This window comes from Drosophila rhopaloa, unplaced genomic scaffold, assembly GCF_018152115.1.
Source record: "Drosophila rhopaloa isolate 14029-0021.01 unplaced genomic scaffold, ASM1815211v1 contig_178, whole genome shotgun sequence".
Taxonomy (NCBI): domain Eukaryota; kingdom Metazoa; phylum Arthropoda; class Insecta; order Diptera; family Drosophilidae; genus Drosophila; species Drosophila rhopaloa.
Window position 1 is genome coordinate 8,982,832 of NW_025335059.1, and position 18,533 is coordinate 9,001,364.

At 38.7% G+C, this 18,533-nt stretch overlaps 2 protein-coding genes across 2 annotated transcripts in view; one reads left to right on the top strand and one right to left on the bottom strand.

The window, feature by feature from the left end:
* Positions 1–18,533, top strand: part of LOC108036959 (ABC transporter G family member 20) — a 48,914-nt gene that overhangs the window by 15,562 nt on the left and 14,819 nt on the right. Inside the window, 1 exon segment of the mRNA XM_017113372.2 lies at positions 18,365–18,524. Coding sequence (XP_016968861.1) covers positions 18,365–18,524 — 160 coding nt within the window.
* LOC108036960 (protein phosphatase 1B) lies at positions 13,297–14,509 on the bottom strand. The gene has a single exon (XM_017113373.1). It carries the CDS (start codon positions 14,435–14,437, stop codon positions 13,334–13,336), a length of 1,104 nt encoding a protein of 367 aa, XP_016968862.1. The 5' UTR covers positions 14,438–14,509; the 3' UTR covers positions 13,297–13,333.

Below are 18,533 nucleotides of genomic sequence, written 5' to 3' on the forward strand. Positions count from 1 at the left end.
ATTTAATGGAGAAAAGGGAGGGCAATACCCTGGCCATGATATAACCATTGCCTTGATGTGGGTGTTTGTTTTGGCCATTTAGCGGGATATTTCACACTGCTTGAGCGGCGGACTGACTGACTGACTGTCACACTTGAAAATCTGTGAAAAACCAACAACAACCACAAACAAAAGAGGCGCAGCTGGAAAAAAAACACAAAACTGAAACACCAAAATGAAGAAAGAAAAACTGTCAGCAGCGCGTTAGTGTGAACAAGAAGATTTAGCACGAAATATGTCGCTTGGTCTCTCACTCCGGACAGAGGACTACGGCCTCAGGACTTCAAAATCCGGACTCGGGACTCCAAGCCCGGTTCACTTCCACTTCCTCACCCTATTCCCTGAGCTTTTCGGCCGACGCTGTCACTCACCGCACACAAAAAGCGCTGAGCCTGGGCCTTTTACACTGGGACAAAATAAAAAATTAAAAAATGTAATTTAAATATCAAATAATTCGTTAAAATTATTTGCTTTGTAAAATTTTATTTACTAAAAGTCTTTTTTATTTTAAGTAAATTTAATGTGTAATAATTGAATTTTCTGATCAGTGTGCGATTAAAATATGTTATGAGGTTAAAATTAAATAATAAATTTTTTCGGGGAAACGGGTGCAAGTAAAATTAGAAAAATTAATAATTGGTGAACAAACATAATACAATTTTTTTGTTGAAGAACTAAGCGAAAAGGCTTCCTAATATAATAAATATATCAAGTTAATTAAAAATATGAAAAATATTTTTTTACGTGCACATACAAAAATTGGGGGAAAAAATCGAGAAGATTGGGGTTTTTGTTGTCGCCCAAAACTTTGAACGGCTTTTGTAGGCGCGGTACAGACAGTCTTCCCCTCATTTTTTTTGTTGTCTGTGGGCTGACTCACATTTGTTTTGTTTATTTTTGTTGTCTCTGTGAGAGAAAAAAGGGAGGGGGTGGGTTGGTTGTGAAGGACGTTGGGCGGCGGTGGGTGGGTGTTGGTTATGAGCCTGTAGGCATCATTCGGATGTCTGACTGCTCCGTGATAAATAATTGTGTTTTTCTTGCTTTATTTGCAATGAATTATAGTTATTTTTTCTACCCAAGTACACAGCGCAGAAATCATATATACGAACGGATAGACAAACAAGACAAGTGTAGACAACAATGAACACTTGAAGTGATGTTTGTGGTCTGGTCCAGAGTGTTTGCAAATAAATCACGCCATTGATGCATAAATAAATCGCAGAAATTACGCGGTCTCTGCAGCGGCTGAATTTATGGCCATCGGAGTGTGTTTGATTTGGCGGATTGAAAAGTCGCGCATCGGTTGGATAAATTGAATTGCGAAAAATGGTTTTTGCAAATGGCAGGCAAATAAAAGCAAGACCACCGAAAAAGTTCATTTTAATTGTTCATTGTGTAAAGTCATCTTTATTTCGTTACTTACTGTACTTCCACTTTTAGATTTACTCAAATTAATCTATTTAATTCAATGGTTTGATCTTTTGGTATATTTTCTAAGAAACAATTGTAAGGTAATTGGTAACTAAATTACATTTTAAGCTGCTTTAAAACTGAGTAAATTAAGAACAATAACTATAATCAGACAAGGACAGAACTGAAAGTTCATTGTGGTTATCCTGCAATTTCAATTGAACAGCTCAGTTCAGTGGGCAGCTTAATTTGCTGATGATTTCATAATCCTTGACTTCCCGGGCCATCCGTTTCCGCACTCAATTACTTAAAGACAAAGTGGTTTTCTTAAAGGCTTCGCTGCCAACAAATTGATCAACTAATTGCCGATGTCTCTTGCGAGTAATTAAATGTTTTATTTCTCTGACCCCAAAAACGAAATTTGCCGCAACGACAGCAAATAAGACCGCAACACTTGGACATTTTCTTCAAACAACCGACCCACCCCACTGAAAACTTGTTGCTCTTGACCACAGGTTGAAGGTTTTCTTGGCCCTTGCTGACGGCCATCATGTCTCTTGTCTTGTGGTCATTTCCATTTCTACATACTTTATTACAAATTGAATCCAAGCTAAATGAAACTAAAAATGTTGAACTTAAAAATGCAAAATATTGGAAATCTTTAATTTCCACAAGCCGACCCCTAGTTACATCACCAGTTGGAAAATATCGATTTTGAAAAAAAAATGAATGTAATTTAACAATTAATTAATTAATCATTTTGTTATATATATTTTGTTGGCTTTAATTTAATTTTGTTTAATTTAAAGAACTTAAAGAAAGGTAATAGCTACCATTCGTGTGGTAGTTGCATATGGACACACCCAAAAGTATAGTTGCAGCATTTTTGGGCCGGCAAACGCCATTGGGATTTTCAGCTGATGATGATGATGTGGCCGCCATCCTTTGCCAGGTAAAACGACCAGAACAATAACAATGACTGCCCGGTGCCGCCATTATTTTGACATACGAGAACCCGAACCTGGGCGGGCGAAAAGCAGAGACCAGACCGGTTTGGAACAATGGAGAACACGGCGATGTTTTGGGGCGGGGTTCCTGCTCCCAGGACCAAACAGGCATTACAATGCCGTTGGCTCAGGGGAAAGAAGGGCTGTTCCATCGAGGCGGAGGGGGAGAGCGAGGGGGAGGAGAAAACATGGGCAACACGAAGAAACATAATGGCTGCTTACAATTTGTGAACGAGCATAATGCGAACATTACATCCGCGCCATTGTTCTTGGCCAGGAGCAGGGGGGAGGGGGTATGGGTCAACAGGCGCTAAGGACGAGGAGCAGTTCGCTGGGTAGGCTGGGTGGCTCAAATTAAATTAAAGCTGTTTAGTTGTAATTGGTCGTTGAGAGGGGTCCAGACAGTTGGCGGGTTGCTTTTTGGCCCTCCTCTCGACTGGAAGTGACCCTTTTTCTGGGTCCTTGGTTGTGTTTCGCTCGGCTCTAGCTTTTTCGCACTTTATTGCACCTACCATGAAAATGGTGAATTAATGGACCATGAGCAACGCTAAATTGAGTTCGGGCACACATAATAAACTTGGCCAATGTCTGAGATTTTTAATCTCCGCCAGCCGCTTTTAATTGATTGTAAATTGCTATTGTATTATTCAATACATGGTCAGGGCCAAGGCTGAGGTTAAGTGTTAGCCATTTTGCCGAGACGTTATAATTAATTTGTGATAAATAACGTTATTCAAAGGTCTGCCATTAACTGTCTTATTTTTTATAGTCAATAAATGAGTGCGTTATAACTGCTGTATCACAAAGTGAAAAAATGCATTATTGAAACTTGATTTGGCCTTAACAAATGGTGTGTTATAAACCACGTACTCCAAATATAAAAAAGATATGTATGAAATTATACCGACAAAATGAAACCAATCGTTAAGGTATCTGGAACTTTTGCTAAGTTCAACATTGTAAACTAATGAAATTAAAAGTTAGTCTTGCTTAAATATTATTATTTTTGATTAAGAAAATTACAAGTATAATTCAAAATAACAATAAAAGGAATTTACACAAGTCCTTAATTAAACAATTTATAAATCATTGTAAATTGCTCTTGTATCTCTAGCCAAAAACAAATCAATAATAAGGTCCGTAACCTACACACAAATTAACTGATTCTATGGCCAATTTTACCTCCCTTTTGGTCTACAGTTATTACTATTTTATGTTTATTTATTGCAGACCAATGTATAGGAGTTATCATAAACTTAGCACTGCAATTGCCTTCACGTGTGTTGGCTTTATGTAATTTATCTTGACTCGAGTAGGTTGTTATTTGAGGTCAATAGCAAAATCATTATATACTAATTACGGCCCGATTTATGCATAAACAAATCTACATTTAATGCACCGACTCTATAGTATTGACCATCATGACATATGGTCATTAGGCCGCACAAAACCTGCCAATCAATAGTTTGTTTAGCCTTATATTGTTGATGACGGCGGAACACCTTGTCGATTTGAACTGTATTTGCGTAAGAAATTGCTGGCCCGGGAAATAATCGAGGCGGTATCTGAGGTAGTGCGTCAATCGAATTATTATTTCAGTGTCGGCTACTGATGTGATTTGATTTCCCCTTCCCTCCGTCACACACCAGCAATCACAACACCCAGAGCTCAAGACATTAGTAAATTATTGAATGGTTTTCAACGGCAACTCAAACGCCCTGTTGGCCTATCAATCGATGACCACCCGCTTCCCTTTGATCCGCTACAAAGCTCCTGGTTTCTCTCCGATTTGCGTGTGTGGCTACGATTGATCCAACACAAATAAGCCAGCACCCTCAAGTAGCTAAGGGTATGTCAAATCGCTTACCTTACATTTACTTGCAATCATATCACTTCTGGTTATTTGTGCTTTGTCACAGGTATCGTTGACGTGTGGTCCTTGGGATAATGTCAGGTCAAATGAGTTTATTGAATGGAAATTATCAAACCCTTTTCCACTGGAACCGCTAATCTTGACTGACAGCTCCAAACCAATTATGCGCCTTGCTTAATTTATGAAAAATATTCAGAAGGCAAACAATTAGCCCAAAGAGTGTTGCAAAGATTAGTCCCATCAGCCCAAACCACAACGATAGACTTATTTTCTATTAAAAAGCGGAAATTAAAATCTTTATGGCAAATGATTAACCAATAAGGAAGAACCAACAGAAAAGGGCCAAACGAAAGGAAATCAGAGGAGAGAGTAAAATAAAGAGATGGCGTGGAACTGCACTTTAAAAAATTGATTTTATATAAATGATTTGACAAATGCTTTTAAGCTTATCTAGAGTGACTTTGCTGAAATTAAATAAACATTTTATTGCCTTAAATCCCATTAATAATTTTGGTTTATTATTCAATAATATCATATTTTGAATTAGTATTTCTTTGTAAAGATACGAACTTTATTAAAATCAAGAAATTCCATTTGAAAGAACAAAATACCTAACCTTAAGAATTTCTTTCGTCCTTTAAAGTCAATAAATGGCTGTCAATTTTTTTGGGTGTGGAGGCCAACTGCCGCTTCAACGCCGCTGAACTGTTTTGGCATATAATTACCGAAAGTGGCCGAAGGCTTAGTCCTTCCAGCCACATCCCCATCGCGCCGGAAGTTCAACAGCCGTTGCAATGGCCAGCTTATTAGTCAAATTAGGCATCCAACGGTGGGCGAGGTCGGAAGGGAAGGACATACCGCCGCGTCGAGAGTTTGTTTGCCCATTTAGAGGAGGCCAATTGAAGCGTCAAGTGAGTGACGAGCGGGGGTAAGACGAAAAAGGCAGACAGGACTGGGCCAACGAGTCCGTAATGAAAATCGATTAAAAGTGGCAGAGGGCTATCCGAAGTTCCCTCGCCTCAAGACTCCGGCGTAATGGCAAATTAATTGTAAAGTATGCGTCCATTTTGCTTTGGTTTTTGCCTTCGCCTAAGGACACAGGGAGTTCTCTTTCCGCTTTGAGCTTCTTTGAAGGATTGAATGCGGCATAAAACAATAATTAATTGATTGAAAGAGGACTGAAGTGCTGGTCGCGCCAGAAGGCAAAACGCCCTCGAACACCAGAGCCGTCATCGAATTCCCCCTGAACCCGTGGTTAAGTGGCATAGAAAATTAGTTCTGCCCAGAGGTAAAATGGTAATTTTTTGCATATTATGCACTGCCAACGAGCTCTGAAACTACTTCGAAAATTTGTATGTTTATTTCTACGATAAATTATGTATATTGTATACAAAAAAAATAGATCTGAAATAAACATAAAAAATTATTATTTAAAAATTATTGATTCGAAAATGTTGCAAAAAAAATATATACTGAATTGAAGAAAGTCTTTAAAGACTAATTACCAGCAAAAGTAGTTAATTATTCAAAATCACTTCTCGGTTAAAATTCTCTTACATTTTTAACTCAATGTACTACGTTGGATTAATAACCAATACAGGGCAAATGAAAAATAGATTTAACTTAGGAGGATTTCTGTTGTTTTAGGTAAAAGTCATAAACTAATTTACATGATAATACTATTTTTCTATTCAACTTTAAAACTCTTATAAATTTAAAGATTTTAACCGATTTCAAAAGATCATATTTAAGCAGGCGGAAATAATATCCATAGCCCAAAAAATCTATTGTTTCGTAATGGTTACCCAATACGAGTTGAAATCCAACGCTAGAATATCTTCCCGGCGGCTTTCGCCCCAATTTGGTTCGCTGGAAATTCAATTTGCATTGAGGCTGTGACAAGTGCAGGATAACCGAGAACATTCAGCGGCGTTTTAAGGCAGCTCTTGGCAACCCTCCCCAGTTCGAATTGAAATTCAAGCGGCAATTATCTAGAAATGGAACGAATTTCGGGTAGCGGAGAGGGGAGGACTGCTCAGAGCCCGTAGTATCCTGGCCAAGGACCTTAAATGCGGGGGGAAGCGGCAATGGAGTGGTGGCCGCAATTAGAAGTATGCGACGAATTCAATTTGCTTAAGCCCAGTGGCCGCTGTTGCTGTTACTCTGGCAATGTTTAAATAATTGCATAATGCTCTTCAGTCTCAATCTCGAGATCTGATGCGCCCTCCTTGGCTTCTGTTTGCCCATCCATTTGCTGTCAGTGCTGTGATTTTGCGCTTAATTTGCTTAAGCTGCGCTTCATTCTTGGCTTTCCGCACTCGCCTTGACCTTTTTTTCAGACCATTCGTGTGCACGGGAAAGAATTACATCGTTTTGATGGATAAATATGGACTAAATGGTTTTTCACTTCCTACTGTTGGAAAATATCATTAAGCTAGCATAACTACTATTTTTATTATAGTCTAATGGAAAGAATATAATAATACTTTAAAGAGAGCGAACAATTGCTCTTGGGATTACAAAAATAATACTATCATTAAATATTTATTACTTCTTTATTATTATTAAAGATTTGTTAGGTTTTTGAAAGTACTACGATATTTTTATATCATCACTAAAAAATCACAATCGTTATGGTATTGAACTACCCGAGGGGAGCTTAATTTTTTCCGTGCTATCTGCGGCTGCATTCGACGTGGTCGGCCACTGTCAATGTTTATTCGTGTTAACGCTTTTCCTCTTTGCGGCCACGCACTTAAAATGCTGGTAATTTGCTGTGCACAGCAATATCAAAATGTCAGGCTTCCTTTCTTGTGAAACCGATGCATCCATCAGTCAGTCCTTCAGGCAGTCAGTCATTCAGTGAGTCGTTCATTGCGGCATAGTGTGCGCTGTTGAAAATTAACAATTACGCACCGCAAAAGGAGGCGGCGGTAGTGGAAGTCCCGTGTTGCGGGTTATAAAAATAAACTATGCCGCAGGCATTACAGCGGAAACGGAAGTGCGCATTAAAATTGTGCCCGGCTGGCATGTGTGTGTGTATGGACCCGCAATTAGCAACTCACACGTGCACACGCAGTTATGTGTGTGAGTAATTAAAACGGAGTGTGCGCATTTAATAAGTTAAGCGTTCCCTCACTAAAAATGACTCACATATGTACAGTGCACGGGTAGGCAAGATTACGAAAATGATATCTACTTTCAATATTAAGATTAAGACGGTTTTATCTATTAATTTGTAAAACATTTAAATAATAATATCTTATTTAAATGTAATTTGTCTTGCAATTGTCGGAAGAAATCCCCAGACCCATTTCAAAAAATATCTATCTAAATCTAAATTTAAATCTTTTCATAGCATACTTTTAAACATCTCTTTATGATGATTTTTGTACCAACGATTAACTGAATAAATTAGATAAAGAACAAGGAAGGAAAACTTTAAATTATTTGAAGTGTCAGCAACTAGAAAGTTTTTTTAAGCTATAGAAAATATTTATCAGTAGTTTTCAGTGTATCGCCTGTTCAACTCTGCACTGGTCAGCCGCATACATAGTTGCTGCCCATCTTTAATGTCCGTTTCCCCGTAAAGTCGGCTACGTGCATAAATCAGGTGGTGCCATACTTTATGTCCTCTGATAAGCAGAGATTTAAGCCAAAAGGATTTTGGGCCCCGAAAATGGATTGAAACAAATATATAAATTGTAATTACTTGGCCAACAAATAAAAAGCAGGGGACATGTGCAGTCAGACCAGCTGGAACTTTAACTAGCTGGCTTCTTGCGACCCCATGATTATGTGCCCCTTTTATTTCCACTATAAGAATACTTTCCCCACATAACGACGCGCATAACTAGCGTCGGTTTTTTTTTTGTTGACCTTCCTTCAACACGGCGTATGCGCTACTTCCGGCAAAAATACCGCATAAATGCAAAGCCATGAAAGCCTGTATAACCATAATGGCAGAATAAGCAATTAAATTACGTTGGCCGGCACCTTTATTTATATGCTGCATCGCCTCAGGCCAGCCTGCAAAAAACAAACAACAACAATAAATGGCACTGCTAAGTAGAAAATTTCCATTAAAATGGAATTATATGCGTCAAAACTGAATTTGCATTATTTAGCGAATGCATTTTATTCGCTCATTGTTATGCACCCCCAACAAAATGGCTGCCATTGCAATCGCTAAATTGTTAATTACATGGAATCTACGTAGCCAAATTGCATGCGAATTTTCCAATTGGTTTCGCTTCCGCACGCACAGCTCAATGCGATAAATTCAAATAAATACCCATACACAAACTCAACTCGAATCCGTTTAGCTTGTCAATAGAGCAGCAACGAATCGAGGCTTACGACATCAAAAAACAGTAATTGGCATATGTATATAGATACAGCCGATGTTTGAAGCTGCACTGCGTGTTCGGGGCAATTTGTCTCTCAGCTGATTTTGTTGATTCACGCTACATTATCATGATTTCATTTAGCCTGTAAACAAATGGCCAAACAAAAGTCCTAACATCTGATTTTGTTTTGTACAATAAAACGAGCTGAATACACGAGCGCATAAAAAAGGAATGCAAAAACTCTCATACTGTAATTAAGAGGGTTGCACTGATTAAATTTTATAAAATGGCAACCCAGTATAACAATAAGATTGATTTTAAATATGTTTAGAGGTAGACTACACAATGTGTAGCTATTAGATAATAAATTAACTTTTATTCATTATATAAATAACCTGCCATTATTTATTTGATTTATGGGAAAACAAATTCCTATTAATATGCCGGCTTAGTAAAACGTGTTTTAAACAATCTTATTGAAGCAAATATCTGTTTTAAAGATTAAAACAAAATTAAATAACTCCACCAAAAGATAGAGATAATATCACGGTTTATAAAGTCAAAGTCCAAGTTAAAGTAGATATTTTATCTTTCTCATTAGATTTGTCATCTTTACTACTGACTTTTAAACGTGTTTGTTTCTTTCGGTTGACTTGCGTGTATTTGGTGGACATTATATGGACATGCCTAAAAGTTAGCGCGAAATTAATGTCTATCCCTGAATTTTTCATAAACTGCCAATTCAACGGAAAGTTGAATCGACACACGAACGCTAGGCTCACTAATACAGACAGAGACAGGGAAAAGCGAGAAAAGTTGTCGGAAAAGTTCATTCGACCAGAGAGGTCGGCGAATTCTTTTAAAAAGCATCTTAATCAGCAGTAAATTCACAACTAATCAGTGGCCATATTGTTTGGACCTTCTTCAACATTTCCTTTTCTTACGGGCTCGCAATTGATCACACATTTGTAACCAGAGCAATAGCAAAACCCGCACTTCGAACCACAACCAACTTATTGCAACATAATTACAACTTGCAAGAGCTGAGGTGCATAATAAGTTCGTACACTGATGCGTATGAGCTACGCAGATAGGTCAGAGTTAATAATGGAAAAATTACCAAGGGAAATAGCGAAAAGTGAACCCAAATATGAAAGGCCTTTACAATTTATGAGAAATTAGAATCATTAGACAATATACAAAATGTTCGTACATTTCAAGTCTTTAAATGCTATGCTCGATTTTACGTTAATATTTATTGAGACATTCATCTAGTCATGTATTTTTCTTTTAAGATTTTCTTAAAGTTTTGCACATCTTCTCTCTGACCACAATGCAAATATTTTTCGTTTCTTATATCTGCAGCAATAAGAATTAAATCTAATTATTTCTAAACTATATTATCTCTCAAAATAATTGTGTTTAAATGCAAATTAAATTGCAAATATTTGGAATTTCTTTGCTACGGTTCGGGCGCTCATCTCTGCTTGAGATTTTGTCCGTTGTCTGTGGCAGCGCATTGAACTTACTTTTAATTATGCTGGCCACATGGACACGGACATTGTTTGCGCTTTGCTTGGCTCTTGGCTTAATAAATTGCAATTGTTTGCAAGCCAAACTTTGTTCTCCCCTTCGTTGGCCCAGTTTAGTTGCTTCCCCGACTACTGGCTGTGTGGATTTTGTAATTGGTTTGGTCTGCATTTGACAAAAGGAATGAAATAAAAGAGTCCGAGAAAAAGAAAAAAATGGCATCGAGCGCAAGAAAGTTTAGCATTATGCCCAGCGACGGGCAACAAACAAAGTTTTCGCAAACATTCAGTCGCAGGGAGACCGATTTTTTTTCGTGTGCGGTTAACGAAGCAAATAGAAAAATGTTCCAAATGTTGTGGAGCGACCCCGAAACCAAAGTCAAATATTTGCCGAAAGTTCCATAAACCAAATGGCCAGACAGTCAGAAGTTGGAACAAACTCTCTCTGATTTCCCCATTTAATAAGCAATTGTTGTACATCCAAGAAAAGTTGATTAAAATAACAAAAGCCGGTTCCCAAAATCCAAAACGAAAGAGAAACTATTTGCATATGGGAAAGCCTGCGAGGGCGGAGCCTGATAAAAATTGTCTAAATTATAGGAAAATAACGATATGCTGGTCACTGATATGCAACAGACACGCTGCCAGACAAAGTAAACAAACAAGCTTGACATGAGTGCATCCAGCCAGGGTGAAAGGTCTTCTCAAAAGCAGATAGCAAACCGAATTCCCAGAAAGCAGGAAGACCGGAGAAGCCGGGACCACATTGTTTGCGTTTGCTTTTTCATGCTCTCATACACTTGAAAATCAGGACTTCTGCATTTCCAAAATATATTTACGATATTAATTATAAAAATGAATTTTTTTAGAAAATAATTTAAAACAAGAAAGGAAAGCTAACTTCGGGCGGAGCCGAAGTTGATATACCCTTGCAGAATACTCTGTAAATTATATTCTCCAAAATTATTCATATGATGCATTCTTAATACTCATAAAAAATCCGAACTTCCTAACTTTAACAACAACAAAGTTATGGCATTTCCAATCGTTCTGTTATATGGCAGCTATAGGATATAGTCGGCCGATCCTTATGAAATTTGATAGGTCGGATTGATTGGCCAAAAATAAAATCCATAGAAAATCCCAACTTCCTAACTTTACAAACACCAAAGTTATGGCATTTCCGATCAATCAGTTATATGGCAGCTATAGGATATAGTCGGCCGATCCTTATGAAATTTGGTAGGTCGGATTGATTGGCCAAAAATAAAATCCATAGAAAATCCCAACTTCATAACTTAACAAACACCAAAGTTATGGCATTTCCGATCAATCAGTTATATGGCAGCTATAGGATATAGTCGGCCGATCCTTATGAAATTTGATGGGTCGGATTGATTGGCCAAATATAAAACCCATAGAAAATCCCAACTTTCTAACTTTACAAACACCAAAGTTATGGCATTTCCGATCAATCAGTTATATGGCAGCTATAGGATATAGTCGGCCGATCCTTATGAAATTTGGTAGGTCGGATTAATTGGCCAAATATAAAACCCATAGAAAATCCCAACTTTCTAACTTTACAAACACCAAAGTTATGGCATTTCCGATCAATCAGTTATATGGCAGCTATAGGATATAGTCGGCCGATCCTTATGAAATTTGGTAGGTCGGATTGATTGGCCAAATATAAAACCCATAGAAAATCCCAACTTCCTAACTTTACAAACACGAAAGTTATGGCATTTCCGATCAATCAGTTATATGGCAGCTATAGGATATAGTCGGCCGATCCCGGCCGTTCCGACTTATATACTGCGTGCAAAGGAAAGAAGGGTGTGTGCAAAGTTTCAATCCGATAGCTTTAAACTGAGAGACTAGTTTGCGTAGAAACAGACAGACGGACAGACGGACAGACGGACAGACGGACATGGCTATATCAACTCAGGAGGTGATCCTGATCAAGTTATATACTTTATAGGGTCGGGATGTCTCCTTCCTTTCACTTTTGACCAAAATTATAATACCCTCTGCAAGGGTATAAAAAGGAAACTTAAACTGTCTGAATAGGAAGCAATATTTTTTCAACAACCATCGGCAAATTAAGAAGCTTGTCTTTATGTGTACTTCTACAAACTGGGTTCACTTGACCAACGAAAATATTTGGTTAGAAGACGAAACACCAAAAAAAAGATATGGAAAGAAACAAAGAAAGCTAAACAAATGCTGACTCGGCAACCGCAAGTAATAGGCCAAGTCTGGACGGGAGTCGAGGTAACAAATAATAACCGAGCACTTTCCTCTTCCGCTCGGCACTTCTTTCTGTCTTATTCCTGTCGGACTGGACATGGAATTGTTTAAATTATTTACACAAGCTGGAAAATTAAAATGGACAGCTGCTGTTCGGGGGCAGAAAGCAGTAGAGCAGTCATTGTTATGACTGTTGCAACTGCTTGGGTCAAGTGTTGTGTGTTGTGGCACGTACTGTACATGGGTGTGGATTTTGTGGAGTGGACTGGACTGGACCAGTAACTGACCGAGCTGTAGTTCATAACTTTTCATTTTGGCCCTTCTGTGCCACTCCTTCACTCAGTCTTTAGGGGTTTATCCTTTGTGGCAGGCAAATTTTAATTATTACCAGGCAGCCGGGAAAAGGTCCGATTCCGAATCTGATACTATGCCTGAGTCTGAGTTTTATGAGTTTGATTGCTCTCGGGTCCGCAGGCATTGCGTATGCGTAATGCGTACGTCTGTATCTAATTGAAAAAATCAAGCATTGCCATGTTGTGCCATTGTTTTTGACGAAGCACAAGTTGGCAATTGGATGGCAATAACGCACAGCTGCTGCTAAATAGTGCACACATTTCTTTGGGCCAACAAAGACGGACAAGTGACGTAAAAAGAACTAGTAAAACGAAGAGTACACTGTTAAACCATATCTTAATGAAAGATATACAAAAAAAATGTGTACAAAAGGTATGGATAAATATTTAACTGATTATGGAGTTATGGATATAAACTAAAATAAAATATCTGTATTCAAAGTCAAAATATTAACATATATAATAAAATATAATGTCACTACATTCACATTTTGCTTTTTACTTTTTATTCAACACAATTTTACAAAGTAAAATAATCGTAAATTTCAGATGGTGCATCAGGAAATTTCTCATGGAAAACTTGCTCAATAATATAATATTTGGCATAAATACCACCACCTGGGGGTAGATTTGGTATATTACTGGCCATTCTTTTCATAAGGCGAATAAGAACTTCAAAGTCGGTTATTTCATGTTTCTCAATGATTTGTCTTGTTAGTTGAGCAACAGTTTTATCAAGATTTGTTTCGGCCTTAACGGCATCCTTATTGATTACCGGTGCACCCGGCAAAAGTACGAGGAGCATGGTCATATTATCCCTGCTGCCCTTGTGCAGGCAAATGTCCATAACGCTGTTAACAATCATCGGCAGGTTATCGGTCACGAAAAGACGCGAGCCAATGAAGTCACAAACTTCGGAACTGGTCATCACGTCCCAAATGCCATCGCAGGCAATTATTATAAACTCATCATCTTCGCTACGCTGGCAAACTGTAATATCTGGCTCTGGCGACACCAACTGATCGATAACCGACCTAGAATTATCACTCTTGAAGTCAAAGTCACCCAGGGCCCGTGAAACTGCGAGGGTGCCGTTCACTCGTTTTATCATCACATTTCCACCGGCATTCTGAATACGTTCCATCTCCTTCGGATAATATGGCTTATGGTCGACGGTGCTGATGGAAGCTTGTCCATGTCGCGATATTACAGCCCTCGAATCACCGCAGTTGGCCAAATAGATATTCTCTGCCGAAATAAAAACACAGATGGCCGTCGAACCCCCTGGCTTATCCTGATATATCTTCCTCATATCCTCATCCAACTGCAGAAAACCTTCTTTTATCCCAGCGTCAAATCTTTGCGTCGCAAAAGCTTCGGATGTTATTATAGTATCCAACAGGTGCTCGGCGCAATGCAGTGATATTCTATTTCCTGCATGACCATCGAATACCGCAAAATACGACCAGTCTTCAAAAGGTTCCTTTAGTCTGCAAACAGCCGAGTGGGCATCTTCCATTTCCAATCGCCAGCCTTGCATGGAACTCACGCAGTATCGAAGTCCATTTCCGTCACCCTCACTCACTTGCTTTCCCGTTTCTGGTTTCTCCAAAAAGCCACCCATATTAAGACTTTCCCGACAGCTCCCTAAAATTTGTAAGAGTTTATATGAGTACTTTGGAAACTTTTATTTCAAGATTTGAACTCTTTTGCATTGTATTAACTGAAATTATTGGCCTACCTAGATTATGTCAGATTTTACTAATATTCCTTGAAGAGAAAAAAATCTTAATAATAATTTTAAGATCCGTTAGAAATGATATAAAATATTGTATTTAAAATTACGATACTTTTAATACCGGCTTAAATAATTTATTAAATTAAGGATGTTACAAAATTCTCAATAAAAACTTTCCTGATTAAATAAAAATATTCCTGGGTTAGCTATTTTCTTTGCCACATTTCATCTCTGTGTAGGCTCAACTCCTGGTGCCTGGAGTCTCTAACATTCATTCCTGCGAGTGCAAGTTATTGCTTTTGCACATTTCAGGAGTCTTTGGCGAGGCTCAATTAATCGATGACAATTCAATTAGCATCGAGTCCATAAACACACAAAAGATCCCCCATTCACTCATGGCTCTACCTCGAGGATGACTTCAATCTGCAGCACCCGAAACTTTGGATTACAAGCATCCTTGGACGCTGAACTATCAAATAGTCTAACAGCTCGGTGTGGGAATTGAATGGCCATAAGAAAAGTTTACCGTTTAATTGGACAGGCAAATAGGCAGCACGGAACGGGAGGGGAGGGCGGTACTGACTCGTTGAGAGTCAAAATGTCAGTTAGTTCGTTTCCCCGACACTGAGAGTAGTCGTCGGTCGCAATCTGCCAAACAATGAGCTAAATTTTCCATGGAAAACTACTAAGTAAGCTTGTTAATTAAATACGCATTACCGCCCCTGTAATTGCCAGTGACGCGCTGCTTAGCAACAACTACACCTACTAATGAAATCGGGAAGGCAGAAGGTGCGGAATGGGGTGAAACTCTGGAGAGATTGGATGGGGAGGACACAAACTAATTGCTCAAGTCAAGTGCAAAGTTTCAGGACCGTTACCAACTCAGGTTCCAACCCTGAAATTGCCATGCACTCGTCGATGTGTCATGACAAAACTGCGAACAGAAAGTAATATGATATAGGTGCGTTCCAGAAATCTCATTATTTTTAAAAACATTTTGTACAAACATTTAAATAGTAGAATATTTAACTTTGTTTTTTGCAAACAAGTGTAGCTTCAATTCAGAAGTTTAAAGTTAATATTTCGCAAATCGTACTAAGGTTTTGCAACATATCCATTCACCCGCTGACGCATAGGCATATTCCACGGAAAATGCATTTTAAAATCAAATATGAACTTAATGATCCTTGCAAATCACGCGACTTGGTAACGACAGACGGCAATTAATTAGCGCATAATTCATTCCCACCGAAATGCATGATGAGCGACCTATTTTCACACACAATTCCACGTGCAAATCATCAATCACGACCATCCAGAAATGAGTTGCGGAATGCATCAAGCTCAGACTAAATGCCGTCGCAGCAAAAAAAGGTTAATGGGTTGAAATATCAACATCAACATCAACTCGGGTCGTCTACGTCGACGTCTGCATCGCTGCTTATTGTTTGCATTGTTTTCCTGCGGGCAAAAAACCAAAGGAAGGTGGACAAAAACGGGGCTCACTAAGGGGCTAAAATATGCGCACACCGCAGGTAAATGTTGGTAATTTGTGACTTGGAATGTTTTTCAGCGTCTGCTTTAGCGTTCCTGCAAAGTTTTACGGCAGCGACCTCTTCTAACACGACACTCGCCCATTTAACGCTTTATGGCATTGGATTTATGCTATGCGATATGCAAAGAGGCAATTGCATGCAAATGCCAGCCAAAGCAGCGGAATTTGCCACAGGAAACTGAAATAAAACTGGGCGGGAATATTGAATTGCCTTCTGAATGCAACAAAACACAGCGAAAATATCACTATAACGGAGCGAATTGAAATCTGGTGTTAAGAGCTTTGACAAATCGTACAATTGAAAATAATGTCGCGTAGTTTCAGTTTAGAGAAATATACTAATTTTGCCATTAGACGTTATACCGATAACATACTTTACTTTTTTCATTTAAAAGTTGTTTAACAAGTAAGTTTTTTCATTTGTTTAATTTTACCATTATTTTGTAGTGCACAAAAGTTTATCGAAAAAGTAAAACAAAGATAAAGTTATATTTAGTTTAAATAGTTCTTAACATTTCTAAAATGTTAACTTTTTCCTAATTACACAAGAAATTATTAAATTCAATTTATTAAGTTCATTAGTGTGAAACGAGGTACATTTTTGTTTCCATTTTCAAAGCTCATCGGACCGGAGTTCATCTAAGTTAAAACACTCAATTAAAGGCAACAAATTATCCACTTTTAGTTAGTTTTATCAGAGCGCTTCAGTTTAGTGGAGAGTTTAATCATATCTGGCTCTATTGTCCCACCCGATGCTTGTTTTTACCGACCCAAACCCCTTTTTGGCCAACTCGGGTGTCCTTAAGCTGGACCAGAGCGGAGTTGTGCGCTTTTATTTACCCCTTTGGCTTTTGCTTTGGCTTATACAAGTGTGGCTCTTTTTCACCCCACCTGCAATCGACCTGCATGTTATTCATGGCTAAACACACACCTGCACACCCACCTTAACCGACCTCAAACCGCGACCCCCGTACCGCTCGACCCTTGACCCCTGCGCCATACAACTGCCAACTGCCAGACCAACAATTTTCTAAACTCGCGCGCTGCGCACGTAATAAAAAATACGGCAGCTGGGGAAAGGTTGTTCAGGGGGAGGATTCCGTGGGGGTGGTAAGTGGGCAGTGGGCGGTGGGCGGAGGCTGACTGGCGCGCTAAGCTGTGCTAAACATTCCCTAAATATATTTTGCAACAGCTCCTCCACACACGAGATAAGCGGCGTACATACCACACCGACCTGAACCTGAACATGAAGATAGTGTGGGTGGAAAAGGGGCTCGAAAATGGGGCGGAAAAGCGGAGGAAAAACTCAGGTTAAAAGGGGGAGGGGCTAAGAGGCACTAAGAGAGCGCTCAGAGAACACAGCACACCGAGCAATGAAACTTTTTGCGCCTGAATATTTTTGCAAAACTATTCACAGTTGATTTTTCACCTGATGCTTTTCATCCTTGTGTCTCTGCCAGTGTGTGTGTGTATGGGTGTGTGTATGAGTGCTTAAAATATTTGAGCACCATGCGCACGGTCGAAAATATCCGACTATCTGGCCAGCAGAGTTCTGGCCTCCTTTTGGGCCCAACTTAAATGCACCTGCCATGGCAGCTGAATTTTTCCGATAGGTTAGCCCTTTTTCCTCCGACCGGATTTGTACAGATTTACTTGTAATTATTCTTCTGCACAAACCAAAGGAATTTAACCAGAGGAATCCCCAGAGATGTTAAATTTGGAAGAGGGTATAAAGAACGGAACAAGACACATTTAAAATAGGGAATAAAAACAGTTTCACTTTACGTATTGTTCAGCATAAGAAATTAAAGTTATTTAACTTAATTTAATGTATTTTAGTTAAAATATATTTACTATATAATACAAAATAGAGTGTAAGATTAAAGGGAATTCATCGGTGATCTTAAGTTCTAAAATGAAAGAATGTAATAAATGTGATAGGTCGAACTAAGTACAATTAAGAGCTTATTTAAATTTGGCAAGCCTTAATAAAATTAAACTGATTTATTTTTCTTTTTGTTTTTAAATCTTAAAAAATAGTTTTCTTTAAAGTAAAGGTTAATCCTAATTAGTTGTAGATATATGCAAGAAAATAAAAAGAGTTTAATGTGACATCCAGGTCGAACTTTCGTAGGTAGTTTACTCACAGAGTTTCTTTACCAGTTTGCTACTGTAGTTGAAATCCCCTTTGCATGCATGTTTGCCTCTGGCTCATTATGAAAATGACTTTAAGCCCAACTAACCGTGTGCAATTGCAGATACGGACTTCTGGGCGCCTCTGGATGCGGGAAAACAACGCTGCTCAGCTGCATCGTCGGACGACGTCGACTCAATTCTGGCGAGATTTGGGTGCTCGGCGGACGACCTGGATCCCGTGGTTCCGGTGTACCGGGTCCCCGGATTGGCTATATGCCACAGGTGAGTTGA

Coding starts and splice junctions, on each gene's coding strand:
- LOC108036960 (XM_017113373.1), bottom strand. CDS start 14,437: ATGGGTGGCTTTTTGGAGAAACCAGAAACGGGAAAGCAAGTGAGTGAG.